The sequence below is a fragment of the Typopeltis vanoorti genome, chromosome 10 (assembly GCF_054136105.1).
Source record: "Typopeltis vanoorti isolate ZY-2024b chromosome 10, IOZ_Tvanoo_1.0, whole genome shotgun sequence".
In the NCBI taxonomy this organism is placed as follows: Eukaryota; Metazoa; Arthropoda; class Arachnida; order Uropygi; family Thelyphonidae; genus Typopeltis; species Typopeltis vanoorti.
Genome location: NC_143558.1, coordinates 31,233,998 through 31,254,735, shown reverse-complemented (window position 1 = coordinate 31,254,735; position 20,738 = coordinate 31,233,998). Strand labels below are relative to the sequence as shown.

Below are 20,738 nucleotides of genomic sequence, written 5' to 3'. Positions count from 1 at the left end.
CTGTGTAAGTGTTATGAGGATGCCATACAGTTGGAATGGATGATGATGTGACTGCTTATTTAAGTCATTTTCAGTATTGTTTTTTTTTTATATACATAGAAAAGGATAATGAACAGCCATTCAGTAGGTATGTAACTAGTGTGCCTATGGAAGGAAGACAGTTTTTTTATCCTTTCTTTATAGTGAAATGTAGTTTTGGATGTTGGCTGTTGAAATGTGTTAGAAAGATATCTAATGTGTCTAGGTTATGATACCAAATAGCAAAAACATCATTTACATAGAACAGCCAGATTTGTGTGTAGCAATATTAAGCATTTGGTTAACTAGAAATCCCTTACAGAAATGCTGTGTGTGTGTGTGGGGGGGGGGGGGGGCATTGCTTCTCCCATCTAGTTGTTTGTATATATTTTTAGGATCACATGGTATGTTTTTCTAAGACATCATTTAGTTTGACTTCTGGGTCCTAGAGAGCAACTTGTTAGGATATTAGTTCCTTTTTAGTTATAATATGAATTATTTCTGCAGCTGTTTTTTCTGTTTGAATTAGAATCGAGTGCTGTCTATCTTATCATGGTTATAATATCTGCTCTGAAGATGCTGGTTGAAAATCCAGCAAAATTTGTATCTCAATAATGGACATTATTGAACTACTATAGTTGTTACTATTTATTATTGTTCATTATCATGTCTGGATCTTTTTCTGAATAAATGAATATATACAGGGTGGCCCATAAGTCATGGAACATGTCATAGAAAGAGCCTGTCTTTGTGAAGCTGAAAATGGGAAGCATTTAAATTATGTGGTTTTTTCATAACTAATAAAAAAAATCTGGTGATATTAAAAAACTTATGCAGTTGCTTCATAAAGACAGGCCCCTTTCTACAACATGTTATGGGCCACCCTGTATGCATGTGTATAAAAAAATTTTCTTTTGAAAAAAGAAACCTTCCTTCTATTAACAGTTAAGTAAATTTAAATGTCTTCAAATCTTTATTCTTACAGCATTAGAGAAAATTCTAGCCACAACTTCAGGAAAATACTGTTATGGGAATAACATCACAATGGCAGATCTGTGTTTGGTACCTCAAGTATACAATGCAACTAAGAGATTCAATGTAGATCTGTCTCAGTTCCCTAACATTTCTCGTGTTAATGAGGAACTGTTAAAGCAAAAAGAATTTCAAGATTCTTCTCCATCATTGCAACCTGATAACATACCAGCAGATATAAAAGCCTAGTGTTTCATTGTTTTATCTAGATTAAAAAAAAAAAAAAAATCTGTATTACAGATGTGAGAACTGAGCTCACTCATTTATTGTTTAGCTATTGATAACAGATAATTTACAATTTTGTCTATTTTATGTAAGAGATTAAAAAAATTATGAATATCAGGAGCTACTAACATTGGTATAAATCTTTTGCTAAAAACTCAATTATACAATCATTTTTGTGGTAGGAAGCTAAGTTTTTCTAGTAAAAGCAGTCTTCCTTAATCACCAATTTCACTCAATTTAAGGTTAAAAAGTTGAATAGATATTAGGGTGCCTTTCAGTTGTGATACACCAAGTTCTTTCATTATTGCATAATTGGGATGAGGATTGGTTGGATGGGTATAGATTGTTCCAGGGTTGGTATGATGTATATAACAAACTATAATAAACAAATCCAGAAACTCATAACCCACCTTATCCCCAAAACTGGCCTGGTTGGCTAAGTAGATGGCATGGATGTTTTTAGTCAGAAGATGAATTTCATTCCCCAAGTGTAATAACACCATCTTGCTTACTGGAAACCTGAATTACTTTGAGAAATCCCTTGTTTCCTCTTTAAAGCAGCATTTCTGAATTATTTAGCCCTTATCCCCCCCCAACACACATCATTAAAACTAATGTATTGTTGGTTTACAACCCACCATCTATGGCTGGAATTTTACATAAAAAACAAGTGTGTGCATGTGCAGCAAACTCTGTGTTATCTACTTAGTTTGAGAAATGGCATCTTTGGATGGCGAAGTTTTCTGGATACTCCATAGAAGCCCCTAGAATGACATTTCTTTACAGTGCATAAACATATGATAAAGCAGCAGCAGCATTGTGGGTCAGATATATAGTTTTCTTATCACGGTACTAATGCTTATGGTCATGCCATGAATTTCATTAAAAATAATAATAAATAAATAAAAAAACTATTAATTTATAATGCATACAGGAAAAACAAAACCATTGACAAAAAAAAGTAAAAGAAAAGAAAGGCACCCTGAACTGTACTATCATTTGGAATGTGAAATTAGTTTCTTAAAATTAATGCAGAACACTTAAAACATCAAACATATGTATATACAAAGGCAACTGAGGTGCATTAAACATATTGCTTCCATCTTCTCACATTAAGTAAGGTAACAGCAAATCATGTTGCGCTATGGAAGCTTTTCTACACAGTGCATAAATGACATAAATTAAAGATACCAAGAAATTATATACTTGGTTTAATCCTTTATCCAAGTGTAAGCAAAAAACGTTTGTGCTTGAAGTATTTTCAGGACTGGGACAACTCGTGGTGAAGGTGGTATGACTTTACATCACTTGCCTTAGTATCCCATAATGCAAAAGCACATCTCCTTGCAGACATGTATAATGCTATGTAATGCTATGCATTATGGGAAGAGTCACTACCCAACCTGGTTTCGACCTTTATTGAGGTCTCTTCAGTGGGAGCCATATCCAGAGGTGATACTAAGGGTGAAGTAATACAGAAATCATATTTTCATATACGAGTTGCCAAAAGGTGTCACACCTTATTATTAAATTACTCTAGATTAGAGAAAGACTGTTGGAAGTTTTTTCATTTGGTTATGCTATAAATTAGAGATACCAAGAAATTATATACTTGGTTCAATCATTTATCCAAGTGTAAGTAAACAAAGTTTTCAACTGAAGTATTTTCAGGTGTGAAGTCATACCACCTTTACCATGAGTTTCCCCAGTAATTTAAACAATTGACTTTAATTAAAGTAAAATATTTGCCATAAAAATAATTTAATTTATACATATATTAAACATGCATGCAATTCTTAGCAGTTAATAACATTCTAGGAATTGGAGCCTAGCCATTTAGGCATTTTTTTTTATTAACTTCAACTGGCCAAAATCAGCACAGGTATCTAGTGCCTTCACCTTATTCAAGTCATAATTCAGCAGTAAATTTTCTGGCATTCATAGGTTATCACTCATTCAAGCTTGGGAGTGATTCTCATCACTTTCTTGTTCTTCTGCCATCCTCTGATGTTTTGCTGCAATTTTCTCCACAATTTCATTCTCAAATTTTTTCCTTTCTTTATTGTATTGAAAACTATCGTTAATATATACAAACTCTTCATAGTTTCTGGTGTGATTCACATGTAATGGGACATCATTTTCGCTGTCAGCAATATCTAGCATATCCATGATTGATTGCTTAAAACCATAGTGAGGAAAATAGTTTTGAATGGTCTTGTTGCTTACTCCTTGCCAACTATTGGCATTAAAAAAAAAAAAAAAAATGAAGAAAAATTATTAAAAGTTTTTTTTCATTTTGGCAATAAGATTTTTCACACATTTATGGATAATCACAGTATTAACTGTGTAGAACTTTTCATTCAGTTTACTTAGAACTTTTTCTTTATTTTTAACAACTGTAATAAGCCTGTGGCCATTTTCAGTGTTCAGTACCCCATATAAATAATTTAATTATTTTAAACTTAGTATATGATGTAATAGGTTTATGCATCTTCTTCTTTTCACCGGAGTAATAGCACCCTTACTTTGAATTTTATCTGCCATTATTACCAGCAATGAAATAAAAGAATATTTATAGTTTATAATTCTCAGTGAAACACCAAAAACATGGAAATGTAGTGAGCAGAGATGTAAATAAACTGAGTTCATGAAAACTATGCATCGGTTGATTCACAGTAGCACCATGTCGCTAAATTCGGCATATGAGCAAATGCAACATTATACAAACGGACTATGAAAACACTGTATACAAGACAGCAGTGTTTAAATCAATTTTAAGTTATGAATCTGAGAGCTGGGTTAGAAATAGAGCACTTGATCCAAGACTAGAGGCCACAGATAAGAGTTTTGAGAAAAATTAGGGAAGAATCATATTAAAAATAAAGATATTAAAAAGGAATGACATTGTTAGCATTCAAGAATGTGTGAGCAGAGCTAATTTAATATGGTATGGCCACTTAAATACAATGGGAATAGTTAGCAAAACAGGTGTTTGATGCCACAATGACAAGAAAGACCCAGAAGAAGACCAAGGTCAGGGTGGATTGATTCATTTAGAACTACCTTAGAAGTTCTAAACTGTTAGTTACAACAATATTGTAGAGGTAGGCAAGACAAGATATTTAGTGGAGTGTTTCTACAGATCCAGGAGCACAGAGGATGGGGAACCAGGAGATGTTTAGACAGCTAAGTTTGGCAAGTGCAAGAAGAATGATTGTTATGGGAGATTTTAACTACAGTAGTATAAATTGGAGAGAAGAAGATGCATATAGCAATAGGGGAATGGAATTTCTATAATTCTTGAGGGACAAATGTCTTAGGCAACATGCAACAGAGGGAACAAGAGGTTCAAGAGTTTTGGATTTGGTTATAGCATCAGAAGAGTTGATAATAACTGAGTTGACATCTCTCCCACCAGTTGGAGAGAGTGACCATATGGTTTTGACTTGGAAAATGAATAGACATGCAGGAGTATCAAAGAGATGGGAACTTATGTGGAATTATAATGCAGGTGATTATAATAGTCTTAGATGTCAACTTCGGAAAGTTTCATGGAGGGAGGAATTGGAAGGCCGGGATATCATTAGTGCGTGGGAAATTGTGAAAGAATATTTGTTAGCAGCAATGGTAAGTTGTATACCACGAGTGAAGAAGAGGACACAATTTGGAGTAAAGTGGATGACAAACAATATTAAACAGGAATTGCATGCGAAAAAGAGGCTATGGAAGAGATATAAGGAGACAGGTGAAGAGAAGGTGCATGAAGAATATAAGACACAGGCCAGAAGAGTGACTAGTGTGGTAAGGAAAGCGAAACTGGAATATGAGAGGAGATTGGCCCTAAGATCCAAAGAAAATCCTAGGGAATTTTTTAGCTATGTGGCCAGTAGGAGGAGAAATGACTGTGGAAGAATGATATTGTGGGATAAAAATGGGAATAGAGTAACTGATGCAGAGGACATAGTGGAATTGTTCAATGAACACTTTATTGGAGTATTTCATCCTAGAGGAGTCAGTTCTAATGCTAGAGGGATAGGGCTGGTTCGAGGTTTAGAAGTACAGGAGGAGAGTGTGTTTCAGATACTGAGTACTCTGGATGTCAGTAAAGCTGTGGGACTGGATAGTATTTCACCCCGAGTTTTGAGAGAATGTGCTAGGGAACTGACAGTGCCTTTAACCTGGCTTTTAAATGAAAGTCTGGCTTTGGCAAAGGTGCCCAGGGAATGGAAGGAAGGTAAGATAGTGCCATTGCATAAGGGTGGTAACAGACTGGAAGTGTCTAATTATAGGCCAGTCTGTGTGTCATCAGTAGTTGTTAAGATCTTGGAGAAAGTAGTGAGGGACCGTATACAGCATTGGGCAGATGAGGGTAATGTTATCTGTGAGAATCAAAATGGATTTGTGAAAGGGCGCTCTTGTTTTAGCAATATGCTAGCCTTTTATAATAAAGTTGCAAGAACATTAAATGAGGGAAAGGCATATGCTGCAATCTTAGACTTAGCGAAAGCATTTGACAGGGTGCCACATGATAAGCTGATATTTAAGTTGCAGCACATGGGTCTGGATGTCAGATTGGTCAACTGGATTCAGGATTGGCTGTCTGATAGGTATCAGAGAGTTGTGTATGGTGGAGCAGTTTCAAGGAGGCAGAGGGTTACAAGTAGGGTCCCACAGGGCTCAGTACTAGGACCTATATTGTTTAACCTTTATATCAATGACATTGCAAGGGGATATTCAGTTGGTTGCGGATGATGCGAAGATGGGAAGGATTATTAATAATAGTGCAGATGTGGTAGCCCTGCAAGAGGATTTAAATAAGCTAGATAGATGGGCAAATGAATAGGGGTATCAGTTTAATGCAGCAAAATGTAAGGTCTTGAGGTTTGGGAAACATCGATGGGATGCTGCATACTCTATGGGAGGAGTTATACTGGAGGAAGTAGGGGAGACAAGAGATCTGGGGTTGATGATTGATAGAAACCTAAATTTTAGGGGACATATTGCAAAGGTGGTAAAGGTACCACAGAGGATTGCTGCAATTATGAGGACACTGACCTGCAGAGATAAGAGGGTTATCATTCCGTTGTATAAGTCTCTGATCAGACCACACTTGGACTATTGTTCTCAGATTTGGTCCCCAGGATTTGAAGGGGATAAATTAACTGTGGAAAGGATACAAAGACAGATGACAAAGATAGTTTCAGGACTGTACAAGGATAGTTATGAGGATCAGCTGAGGGAATGCGGACTGCAGAGTTTGGTGGATAGAAGAAGGAGAGGTGATATGATTGAGACTTTTAAACTGTTGAGAGGTGGTTACAGGGTTGACACTGGGGAGTTATTTCGCTTGGTTGAACAGCGGGAAAGAGTGATGAATGACAAGAGGCCATCCCTGGAAGTTACGAAAGGAAACTGTGAGCAAGAGGGTAAGGAGTAGTTTCTTTGCGTGGAGGGTGGTTGAACCGTGGAATGCATTGCCTGATGGAGTGGTGGGAGCGAGAAAGGTCAATGAGTTTAAAGAGTGGTATGATAGACTTTGTGTTTCTTAGGGGGGACCTCCCCTCGATGAGTCTTGACAGACTTTATGTTCTTAGGAAGGACCTCCCATGATGAGTCTTACTCCATGGAGGCCTGAATAATAATAATAATAATATTGGATGAAAGGAACAGACTAATTTAGAGGTAAATTGTTGACAGGAGATTAATATAAACTTAATCATGTAGTGCTGTCATCATAGTAGCCTGAACACATTCTTGAAGGTACATATCAGGAAATTCATGATAATGATTTACAATTCAAATATAGACTCAGTACCTTATATAATGTCCCATTTACTCCACATAACTGTAGCATTTTCCTAGCATTTTAACAGTTTTTCTGTTGGCACCTTTACATATGTCTTTTCCAGATTTATGAAACTTAAAGACAGATTCTTATTATATTCCCATGATTTCTCTATTTGTCTTAAAGTGAAAATCTGGTTCTGACAACCATTATTTGGCAAGAACCCAGCTTCTTCTTCTCTAAGCTTCCCTTCCACAATTTTTCTTAAATTTTTCTCAAGTATACTTGCATAAATCTTACTATGAACACTTACTAGAGCAATTCTTCTGTAATTTTCTTATTCAATTTTATTCTCCTTTTTAAAAATGGGTATAATGAGCTTTACTCCAATCACGTGGAATTTGACCCACTGACCATGCCTTTCTGAAATGTGCAGTATAGCCACTATAAAACTTTTATAACTCCATATTTGAGTATTTCTGGTTGAATATCATCTACTCCAGCTGCCTTTCCACATTTTAGGTGTTTTTTTTTTTTAATGGCTTTTCTACATCAAGTATTGATATACATTCCCGTTGAGAGTTTTCTATCACTGTTTGTTTCATTTACTAATCTTTCAAAGTAATCACTCCAGACATCTAGAATATCTTTATCTTCAGTTTTCATGTCACCTTTATTATCTCCGATTCCTTTTACAGTACTCTTTCCTCCATTTCTCAGCTTTTCCAAGTCTCCAGGATATTTTACCAGTTTTCCAATATTTATTTTCTTTGTTCTAACTAGTCTTTCCATGACTTTTGTTTAGCTATTTTTATTAGCATTATTCTAACATTTATATATATAAAAATTATATATAAAAAAATATATATATAAAAATATGGCTCGTTTTTCGAAATCTTCCATATAGAAATTGGCAAGGGGGGTGAGAGGGGGGAGCCCATGGCAGTTCCCTCTATCTGGTAGATTTTGTTATTCCAAGCGAAATACCCAGAGTTGATGGCAAAGGAAAAGAGATCTAAGATGTCAGAGGGAAAAACGTTTTCTAATCCCCGTCTTTGTAATCTCCGTAGATGTCCTACTGACTAGGACAAAATATAGGAAGTATTAAATTCTATTTTAATTCTTTTTGAGTGTTGTAAAAAATCCATTAAACCTCCAACATAATGTCCTCACAGCACTTAAGCCTCTACACAAGAAGAGTGAGAGGAGTTATGAAATATATAAAGCTCAGGCCAGAAAAATAATGAGTATTGTGCAAAAAAGAAGCTAAATCAGAGTATCAAAAGAAATTGGCCAAGCTAAAGGTAATTCAAAAGCATTTTATTGTTATGCTGCAAGCAAAAGAAAGAAAGATTGAATGTGAAAGAATAATTTTATTGAATGCAGATGGTACTCAAGTGTCGGAAGCTAATGAGATTGTTCAGTTAATGAGTGCTCACTTTGCTAAGATATATCAACCAGGTATGTGTAACATGGTGCACAGTGCTATCGCTACATTGGATGAAGAATTAGAGGCTCATGAAAATGAGGTAGAAGAGCTGTTGCATAACCTGAATAAGAATTTGTCTATAGGGACAGATGGAATATCAGCCTGTTTGCTAAAGGAATATTCAGCCAAATTGGCTAGGCCTTTCACATGTTTGTATAACTTGAGTCTCAACTCAGGAATGTTACCACAGGAATGGAAGGAATGTATAATGGTTTCATTGTACAAGGGTGGTGCAAAAACCGATGTGTCTAACTACCGACCTATCAGTATCTCTGGGTGTGGTAATGAAGATTTCAGAGAAGTTAGTAAGAACTTGCATACAGGAATGGATAGACAAACAAGCTATACTCTGCAAGGAGTAGCATGGGTTTACTAAAGGAAGGGTCATGTTTTAGCAATTTGCTCATATTTTATAACAATGTTATGGCCAAGTTGGATAAAGGGAATGGATACTATGATAATGTTTGATATTACTAAAGCATTTGATAGGATACCACACGAAAGGCTGTTGCATAAACTGGAAAATATGGGATTGGAATATAAACTCTCGACTTGGATCAGAGGATGGTTGACAGACAGATATCAAAAAGTAGTATACAGCGGGTATGAATCTGCCAGATTTAAGGTGATCAGTGATGTACCTCAGGGTTCAGTCCTTGGATCATTATTGTTCAGTCTATACATTAATGACATCAGGCAGGGGCTAACATCAGATGTGCAATTGTTTGCCGATGATGCGAAGATAGACAGGGCAATCAGGGATGCTACTGAATATTCAGCACTTACAAAATGATTTGAATAGGCTGGAAATTTAGGCAGACGAAAATGGCTCTCAGTTTAATGTTACTGTAAAGTTATGCACTTTGGCATGATGAGATTTCCAGCAGTATATTGTATTAGCAGGGTTATGCTACAAGAAACTGAGGAGGCAAGGGATCTTGGTGTATTGGTGGATGGGAATTTGAAGTTCAAAGGTCACATAGCAAAAGTTGCAAATACAACTCAGAAGATAATTGCAATGTTGAAGCGAACCTTGACATGTAAGGATAAGGAAGTCATTTTGCCTTTTTATAAGGCTTTGATAAGACCACACCTGGATTATTGTGTACAGATTTGGTCTACTGGATTCCAAGTGCACAAAGAAGAGTTACAAAGATTATTATCCAGATTATGAGGACAGGTTGCAAGTATATGGATTACAGACTGTGGTTAACAGGAGAAAGAAGGGTGATATGATAGAGGTTTATAAACTTTTGAATGGGTATTATAGGATAGTGTATGATGAAATTTTTTGTTATATGGAAGATGGATAGAGAACACAGGGGCATCCATGGAAATTAAGTTTGTTCCCAGTTTAGAAAGGGGTAAGAGCTAGGTTTTTCTCTCACAGACTGAGTGGAAGAGTTTGCCTTCAGGGGTAGTGTGTACATCTAGTGTGAATGCATTTAAGGGAAGACATTACACGTTTGGGTGGTTTATAGCCTCCCTTGACTCCCTGGAGGTCTCAGATAATAATAATAATAATAATATATATATATATATATATATATATATATATGGGAGGGGGTCAATTAAAGATCAAAGACAAAGAACTGGGAGAAGATCTGCATATCTTTCAGGAATGTGGAGAACCAATTGGGGTTTCTGGCCTAATTCTCACCTGCATGTGGTGCACCATGTTAGTAGGTAACTGCTGGGTACTGAACAAACGAGGATGGGCCACTCTCTATTGGCTTAAACCACAAATGCATATGATGGTACAACATGAGATTTCATGCCAGCTGGGACGTCACCCAGTTAAACAAGGACCCATTGTTTTTGTCAGGGAACCAGGACAAACAGTGAAAAGTCAGCTGCTGGAATAAGCTCCAACTCATCATCTAGAAGAAGAAGAATAAACCGAACATCAGAAGAACTGAAGATAAAAATCATCAATATAAGGAATATTAATGGAAAGGAAATCAGATTTGGAGAAAAATTGAAAAAATACCACGTGGACATAATTGGCATTACTGAGACAAAGAAGAGGTGGGATCCTACTAAATGATAAGTATAATATGTTATTTTCTTGATCAACTAAAAATTGAAAATTGATGAAAATCAACCATGTGTTGAGTGTTCGACACCAAACATTAAGATAAACTTCTTGATTAGAAAGCAGTTTCAAATAGAGTTATCTGGGCAAACTTCAAAATCTGGACATGGACAATGAAACTTATTTGCGTCTATGGTCCCACGGACAGATCTTCCAAGGAAGACGGGGAATTTTTTGAGTCATTAGAACAGGCAGCTGACAAAAAAAAAAAAAAAAAATGTAAAAGGGGGGATCCTTGTTGGAGATCTGAACAGCAGAGTAGGAAATGAATTCCACCAGGCATATAGGAATTTTGGGAAAATTTGGAAAAAAGGGCAAAGCTAATAATGATGGTAAGCATTTACTGGACTTCTGCTCAGGACATGGACTAGTCATTACTAACACCATGTTTTAACATAAAGATGTGCATAAGTTCACACGGAGAGAAGACACAAGAAATAAGAAAGCCTCATTGACTACATCGTTGTTGATAGTGATATCTTCATACTCGTTCAGGATACAAGAGTGTACAGAGGATTTAAAATTGAAAGTGACCATTACTTAGTACTAAGCAGGATAAAAAATGGATATCACATAGAAAAGAACAGTATGTAAGAAAGTTTTAAAAAGAATTTAAGTTGAGTAGCTTTTAGAAAATTACCGACTCGACTATACAAACATTATTGCAGAAAAAATGAAAAAATTGAAAACAAGAACCAAACCTTGGATTCTCAGTAGCAAACTCTGAAGAAGATATTGCTTGGTTTAGCTAGGGAGGCATGTGGTGAAATTGAATGCAAGGATATAAAAATAAGAACATCACTGTGAACACAAGAAGTTAAGGAAGCAGTCCTGGAATACAAGAAAGCATACCAAAAGTGCCTAGCAAATAAGTTGGCACATGCCCTAAAAGAATACAGAGAAAATGTAAGAGAGATAAGCTGTGTGAAAAAGTAAGTAAGCAAAAGTCATGGGAAGACTGGTAAGAATATGGAAAATAAATATCAGGAAGGTGACAAAATGTTCTGGAGGCTACTGAAGCAGCTTAGAAATGGAGGAAAGAGTACTGAAGGAATCAAAGATGATACAAGTGACATATAAATGTAAAATACAGATATCCTAGATGTTTGGAGTAATTACATTGAAAGACTATTGAACAAACCAAGCAGTGACAGAACCATACTAGAAAATTTTCAAGAGGAATGCAAAGAGGAGTACATAACAATACTTGAGGTAGAAAAAAGCCATCTAAAATTTGAAATGTGGAAAGACAGCTGGAGTAGATGTAGATGATATTCAACCATAAATACTGAAGTATGGAGGTATAAAAGTTTTGCAGTGGCTACATTGCATAATTCAAGGGCCTGGTCAAAAAAAAAAGGTCAAAGTCCCAATGATTGGAGTAGAGCTTTAATAGTATCCATCTATAAAAAATGGAATAAAACTGAATGTGAGAATTACAGAGGAATTTCTGTACTAAGTGTTCCAGGTAAGATTTATGCAAGCATAAAAGAGAAACTTGGAGAAGAACAAGCTGAGTTCAGGCCAAATAAAGGTTGTCAAGATCAGATTTTCACTTTAAGATAAATAGTTGAGAAATCGTGGGAATATGACAAGGATCTGTACATAAGTTTTATAGATCTGGAAGAGGCATACAACAAAGTGCCCATAGAAAAGTTTTATTATTATTATTATTATTACGGGCGACTCCAGGGAGTCCTTAAGACTCATCGAGGGAGGCCCTAAACATCATGTCCACACAACTATTCGACATTCTCACAGTATCTATCATACCTTGCCTTGAACTCATTCACTGTCATAGCACCCACAACAGACTCTGGGAGCTTATTCCACTCATTTACCACTCTAAAAGTAAAGAACCCAGCTCTAACACCCTTGCCCAGCTTCCATAGATGTCCCCTAGTTCTCCCACCACAAGTCCTGATCTCAAAAATATCCTCTGAATTAATCCTATAGAAACCCTTCAGCAATTTGAATGTCTCGATCATATCTCCCCTCTTCCACCTATCAACCAATTTCTGCAACCCACAAATCTTCAACCTGTTCTCATAAGGTTCATTCCATAGGCCTGCTATCATCTTGGTCACTTGCCTCTGGATCCTCTCCGCCTCCTCCCCATGAAGAAGAAACCTAGGTGACCAAATCTGGGCACAGTAGTCGAGATGAGGTCTTATCAAAGCTCGGTACAGAGGAACAATAACTTGCTTGTCTCTGCTCGTCAAAGTATTTTTCAACAACTAAGTGATTTGATGAGCTGATTTAGCCACTTTTGCAATGTGCCCCCTAAACTTCATCTCCCTATCCACCAACACTCCCAAGTCCTGGCCTCATCAATCTCCTGGAGTACAGTTCCACCAATGTGGTATACTGCTGCTAATCTTTTCACCCCAAAATGCATAACCTTACATTTTGTCACATTAAATTGACATCCAGTCTCCTTAGCCCAGAACTCCAATCTATCCAAATCATCCTGCAAGATTTTGACATCTTCTGCATTCACTATTGCCCTACCCAACTTTGCATCATCAGCAAACAAATGAACTGTTCCTCTTAGATCCTTCCCTATATTGTTAATGAACAAACTGAACAGCAGTGGTCCGAGAACAGAACCCTGCGGCACACCACTAGTCACAGGCCGTCTTTTGGACTCTACTCCTGAATAAACCACTCTCTGATATCTTTCCATTGACCACCCACCTATCCATCTCACCAACCCTATATCCATTCCCATATGTTGCAGTTTACAGATTAGAATTCCATGTGGTATCCAGTGATACTGCTGGATGTTAGCCAGGTCCAGCAGTATCACTGTAAACCCATTACCCTTATCCAGTTCAGCTGTCACTGTGTTATAAAACTTGAGCAAGTTACTGAGGCATGATCTACCCTTCACAAAGCCATGCTGTCCCCCATACAGTATCTCATTTTCATCAATCCATTCCTGTTTTTCAAAACACTATGATTATATGGGGTGAATGGAACATTATACAGAGTGATACATAGTCTATGTTTTAGTTGTAAGTCGTAGTTAGAATTGAAGGAAAGAAAGGAAGATGGTTTGATATAAAATCAGGGGTAAGACAAGGATGCATATTATCTCCACTCTTATTTATTATCTATATGGATCACATTATGAAAGAAAGTGGCATCAAGCCTGATATTAGAATTGGAGATGTTAAACTTAGCTCTTTGCTTTATTCATATGATGTTGTACTCCTAAACACATCTAGTGCAAGTCTCCAGGATTCACTAATTAAATTGAATAATAGCTGTAACAAATTTGGCATGAAACTCAGCAATAAAAAGACCAAAACTATGAAAATAGGGAGGAACATAGAAAACTTCAGCTGTATTCTGAATGGACATCCTATAGAACAAGTAAAATATTTCAGCTATTAGGCATAGTTTTTAGTGAAGATGATAAGTTAAATCTGGAAATAGACAACAGAATAAACAAAGCTGGTATAGTGGGTAGCCAGCTGAATAAATTTATATGGAATATGAGAGAAATTAACCAAATTACCAAACTAGCAGTATACAAGACAGTGTTTAAACCAGTTTTTAACTATGGATCTGAGAGTTGGTTCAGAAATAAAGTACTTGATCAAAGAATAGAGACCACAAATATAAGGGTTCTGAGAAAAATCAGGGGAGCGAATCGATGGCATCAATGACAGAATCATATTAAAAATGAAGATATTAGAAAGGAACTTGACATTATTAGCAATGAAGAATGTGTTATCAGAACTAATCTAAGGTGGTATGGCCACTTAAATAGAATGAGTGAAGAAAGGTTAGCAAAACAGGTGTTTGATGCCATGATGGCAGGAAAGAGACCAAGAGGAAGAACAAGGTCTAGATCAATTGATTCGGTCAGAAGTGCCATAGAAGTATAAAATGTTAGATATGACAATATCAGCGTGCTCACAAGTAATAGATTAGAAGGAAAACTGTTGATAGAAGATTAATAATATTGTAAACTTAATCATATAGTGCTGTCATAGTAACCTGAGCATCCCTTGTTGTACATATCAGGAAATTGATGATATATATACAGGGTGTTCGGGATAAATTTGACAGTTTCGTAAGGAAAAAGAAAATCTTCTTTGTATCTATTAAATTTAATGAATTGACAAAAAAAACATTACAGGCAGAGTTAATTACAATACTATCAACAAGATTTACTCAAAATAACCACCATTAGCATCGATCACAGCTTCAATTCTGCTTCGGAACCTCGAACAAGCTGATGCTACAGTCTCCCTGGGAAGGGCCGCAAAAACTGTTTTAATTTTATCCATTAACTGGGCTTTTGTATTACTGGAAGTGCGATTGGTGTCTTTTTCAACTGCGCCCCATACAAAATAATCCATGGGGTTAAGGTCTGGGGAGTTTGGAGGCCAAACATTTGGACTGGTGAAGTCGTAGAAATTTTCAGACAACCATTTTTGACTTTTCCCAGAGGTGTGGCAAGGGGCCGAATCCTGCTGCCATACATACGGCCTACCATTGGCTACCCTTGTTATCCAGGGCTTGACTACAGTTAGCAACTCCACGAACAAAGCCCGAATTCCAATGCCAGGGTTCTTCAACACCTGTTCCTGCAGATTTGCGAGGAATTCTGCTGTACGAACGCAATCAGATCGTCTGCTAGGGATCTTTCTTCTTGCTACATCCTCGTAGTCACCATTGCAAGTCTCTAGTTCATGCCTGATTGTTTTTACTGTATTCAGGGAGCATTGGGCAGCAGTCGTAATATCCTTATTTTGATGGCGGGCACGAATCATCATGATACAAGTTATTCTCTTCCGTGATTCAGGTGGGTTCCAGCTATCCATCCTTTCTGACATCTTGTATATGAATGAAGAAGGGTCCAAACTTTTAAATGAAGAGAAGTGTGTGTTAATACATGTAACTTACGGAAAAATATAATTAATTATAAATATGTCAAATTTATCCCGAACACCCTGTATATATGTGTGTATGTATATTGCTGGCTACCCACCATACCTACTTTGCTCATTCTGTTGTCTATTTCCAGATTTGACCTATATACCTATATGTATATAGGTCAAATCCTATATACATATAGGATATACCTATAACTATATAGGTATAGGGCATGTTATGTCCTATATGACATCACATGCCCATTTATACTTGGTGTGCTGCCTTGCGACTTAATCATCCAGCGTTACAAAGTTCATGTCAATTTGACTGTACGATTGCATTTTTATTGATGTATGAAAGTTTTAAGTGTGCATAGCACATCAGGGCTCATCTTAATTGGTCCAGTTCAATTAATTTTAGGTAACTTTGAATACTTTAATTTATCAATTAATATAATTTTAAATATGAAAAACATAAAGATCAAATGAACAATAGCTATTCTTCATGTGTGCCGTTTATGTGAGAAGCACAAAGAGTTTACGATTCGTTATTAGATTAGATTATCATTGACAAAATACTAGAGTGAGACATGGATAATGTGAATTTTAATATGATTTTTAAATACAGCTATATAATACGCACAGAAAGTGGGAAAAAGTAATCCCTCGAGAAATTATTATCTTTCTGGATTGAATCAAAGAAAGGCTGAAATAACTTGTTTTACTTACGCTTATACACAAGTTTCAACTCCTTTGACTATACTCATACAATCTGCAAAAGCTCTGGCAGAAAACCAAACATTCAGTAGATTGTCAACACTGTTTCCAATTGTAAATAAGGGGGAAAAAATTATAAATTATTTACAGAAAATTACTTGTCTATATGGTGTTCTAAACATGCAAACTCACACTTCACACATGCAAAAGTCAGAAAACAACAAAAAGCAACTCATGACAATAACCAATCATAGCCACTGATTTCTAGGTGCTATTCTCTCAGTGCACACCCTGCCTCACTTTCAAGGTGTTTTAAAACTACTGAAACACTAAGAATTTCATCTGCTGCACCATCTGTATGTCTGTTCAAAGGGCTCAAAGTGTCTGTATTTTTGACTGCACACCCAGGCTATTAACATGAATGCGATGCAATGTTTACGGGTCAAAAAGTGTCCTCTTCGTGAAGCGTTAATATATGTTGTGTTTAATTTTAGGAATCACGTGAAACCAGAAATCAATTAGGGGGATCTTTAACAGGAATAAATACAAAAATATAATATCGGTGATATTGCTATTCCTTGGATGTGCACTGTACACCTAGTACATCCTGAATATATGCCCCTGACCAAACATGGAACTCTTTAAGCCAGTTTTAGGTCTCCAATAAGCAGGGTGATGGTGGTGGTGGTGGTCTCACACCAGGCAATGAAGCTCATATCCCACTTGAAGACAATCACAAACATCCATGCCTAGAATTCAATCCAATGAACTGTTGGCAAGAGAGAGCAGGTATGCTAGCCACTCTGCCAACCAGGTCAACACTCTAAAATAATAATAATGTTAAGAAGGGGAATTGGAGGTGCTTATGCACTTCCTTGCAGAACTTAATATAAACACCAACCTAGTGTTACTGCACAAAAAAGGAGACAAGGAAGAAATAAAAAATTACTCTTACCAACATTCTATAAACTCCTCACATCATAACAAACAGGATAACACATATACTAGAAGATAATCAATAGAACAGACAGGATTCAGATCCGGTTTCAGCACCAAGGACAATATCCATACACTAAGACAGTTATTAGATAAATGTAATGAATTCAACATACCACTTTGTCTAGCTTTCACAGATTATGAAAAAGCTTTTGACACAGCCAAGACAAATGAACTAATAATATCCCTAGAGAAACAAGGTGTTGAAACTCAGTATATCGAACTTCTAGAACATATCTATAACAATTCTATTACAACCATAAAGCTATGGAACAAGAAATCTAAATTCAACATAAAAAGAGGAGTTAGGCAATGGGACACTCTATCATCAAAACTGTTCAGTGCAGTACTAGAAAAAACTTTAAAAACTTAAACTGGAACAATAAAGGTATAAAGATAAATAAGAAATACCTCTCACACACATATGATATGTAGATGATATCTTGATAATAGCTGAAACAGCTAAAGAAGTCCAAGGCATGATAGACCAACTTAATACAGAAAGTCTAAAAAAGGGTTAAAAATAAGTACTGGGAAAACTAAAGTAATGCCCAACAAGTCAGCAATAAAATCATCCATCACCCTGGAAAATAATCTGTTAAATATTGGAGATCAATTTGTCTATCTAGGACAGCTCTTTGATTTAGATAAAGGCAATGAATCAGAAATCAATAGATGAATACAGTTGGCATGGACAGCTTTTGGAAAACTAAGTTCCATTCTTAAGAGTGGCATCCTATTGTGCATAAAAAGGAAAGTAATTGATCAATGCTTATTACCAGTCATGGTAATAAGCTCTGATCAAAACAATGATCATTAGCATTAAACAAAAAGACTGGAAAACAAATTGAAGATTGCTCAAATAAAATTCGAAATAAACATCCTAGGGATCTCTTTAAAAGATAAATAAGAAACTCCTGGATTAGAGAGCAAACCAAGATAAATGACATTCTAGCTCACATTAAGACCAGAAAATGGAAATGGGCAGGTCATGTAATGAGGAGAGGATGGACACTAGACCAAGAAGCTTACAAACTGAATACCAACCAGAAGAAGAAACAGAGGAAAGCCAAGGACTAGATGGGATGATGACTTAGGAACTTTGACAAGTGGAAGAAGACTGCCAAAGACAGAAAGAAGTGGTCAAAAAAGGGAAGGCCTTTGTCCAGCAGTGGACCAACCAAGACTGAGAAAGAAGAAGAATATAAATATGCCCATGGGATTAGATGGCATACCAGCCCGTGTGTTACAAGAATGTGCAAGGGAAATTGCACCTCCTCTGACCAAGCTGTTTTAATTTAAACTTCATTTCATGGAACGTGCCAGTGGAATGGAAAGAGAGCAAAATAGTTCCACTGTATAAAGGAGGCTCCAAAACAGAATTATAGGCCAATCACCATATCAGAAATGATGGTTAAGGTATTGAAGAAGCTGGTAAGATACAGAATTCAAGAAGAATGCAATACATTATAGGGGACAGGTTTTGTTTCAAGATTTGAAGATTTTTTTCAATGCATGGCAAGAAGGAAGAGAAAAAAAATATAAACCTTGAAAATTGTATAAGGGTGTGGTTAGCAAGGGTACTAGGACTGGAATGAGTTTCAAGAAGTGGTTGCAAGTGCTTTGTCAGTGAATGTCTTCAAGGAGAGACTATAAGTATTGTGTGAATGATGCTTATAGTATCTCCCACAATGAGTCTCTGACTCCATGGGGGATGCCTGATAAATAATAATGTTTCCTGAACAGCTGAAGGTTGTATTCCCATCAGAAAATTATATGAGGAAGTTTACTCTGAAAAGAGGTGGATGAGAAGCCAGCTCAACAAATTTGAAGCTGAAATGCATATTCTGCAAACCAGAAGATGCTTGTTTTTTTTTACTGAGGAAAGTGGGGCAGTTGGTCAGTGGAGCAAAACATCTTTACAAAAGATATGATACAGAAACAGTCTGTAAGAAAGTGAAAGCAATAAGCCCATGAGAGGTAACATCTATTAAGCAGAGTCCCCCCCCCCAAATATCAAGTGTTTGCAGAGAAGCCTCTAGTATATCACCCTGTAAAATCTCGCACGATAAGTTAAACAATTAACTTATCGGGCTCAGTTTTACAGGAGGTCTCAATCACGTATATATTATGAAAAATGTAAAATTAGAATAATAATTAAATAATTATTTTATATTCTTGTAAAGTGAATAACATATTTCCTGTTGAAAGTTGTATGAAAAATTAAAGAGAGAGGATTAACAAGTTTAGAAAGGTGAATCAGTAAAAGTTTGTGAGGGCTTTTGAACAAAATTAAGCATCCACATTAGAGACGTTCGAAGGGAGAGAGGCAAAATGACGTCATCATACAAAGGGACAATCACGGAAACTTCAGTATTGAAACAAAGGATTAAAAAGATATTTAAGGGGACAAAGGCCCTCACTCTTTTTTTTCGTTTGTCCTAGTTTTTACTAGCAACCTGATGGAAGATCGTAGTAGTTGTGTCAACGGGATATCTCTCCAATAACATCAGACTGTTTCCAGGACGAGACCCGCTGCATGGATGAGAGTTCTCTCTGATAAATGCCAAGTGACCGACCAACGAGGGTAGAGACAGCCGTCGTCATAGGAAGTTCAAAGAAAGGATATCGTCTGCAACCCTAGCTTAGAGCACTGTGATTGTCTATGGAGCGCCCAAACGACTATTGTACCCTGAAGTAAAGGAACAGAGGTAAAAAATCTGGACTGAAATATTGTTCATGTGACTGGACTGTGAATGTAATATTGAGTAGGCACGCTTTGTTAAAAAATTTCTTTTTATTAGATGTATAAGATTAGTATTAGCATGAGTGATATTTGTGCTTACTGAAAGAAGCTGGTGTGAATTTGAGTTTAGAGCTGTAGATACCCAACAGTAAAATGTTATGATTATGTACAAAGAATGGAAGGAATTAAATTAGATTAGAAATAAGGAGACAACTGCTCCCATATTGTAAATTTGTTGAGCAACATCCTAAAGTTATGTGAAAACTATGTATTTAACTATTAAATGTATGTTAAGCTGATTCAGTATAGTTTGGTGAAAAGCAGTTGTTGCCTCCTCATGGATGTATTACTTGTAACCTCTTACTAGTGGAATAAACTTGTTTTATTTGATTAATAACCTTGCCTGATCTTTTGCCAATGTATACTGTCTTGAAATAATTTGCGAACCTGTGTGCAAATTGATAAAGAATTGCCACGACATGCTGCATGAGTAGATGTAATTTAGCTGTAATTTTGCCAATGTTTCCCCTTCCTAAAATTCTCAGACCACATTAATTCAATTAGGCTGGCACAGTCGATAATCAAACAAATCTGTCTAGTTGAGAAGTACGAGAATTTTGGCGAACGGACACTAATAGTAATGTTAAGGCCTGCTTTGTATGCAATGGAAACTAGGGACAGAATTAAGAAAGGACAAAAGAGAGTCAGGTGTTAGGTAGGATTAGTTAAAAGTAAGGTAATAAGGA

The 20,738-nt window shown here is 36.3% G+C and overlaps 1 protein-coding gene across 1 annotated transcript in view; it reads left to right on the top strand.

Annotated features, from left to right (window-relative positions):
* The window catches only part of LOC150102308 (maleylacetoacetate isomerase-like), a 103,446-nt gene extending 102,048 nt beyond the window's left edge, over positions 1-1,398 (top strand). Inside the window, exon 7 of the mRNA XM_090399622.1 lies at positions 1,004-1,398. Within this exon, the coding sequence (XP_090255748.1) occupies positions 1,004-1,239 (236 nt within the window). The 3' untranslated portion in view covers positions 1,240-1,398. The remainder of the gene's footprint in view (positions 1-1,003) is intronic.
* Positions 1,399-20,738: the final 19,340 nt, after the last annotated feature.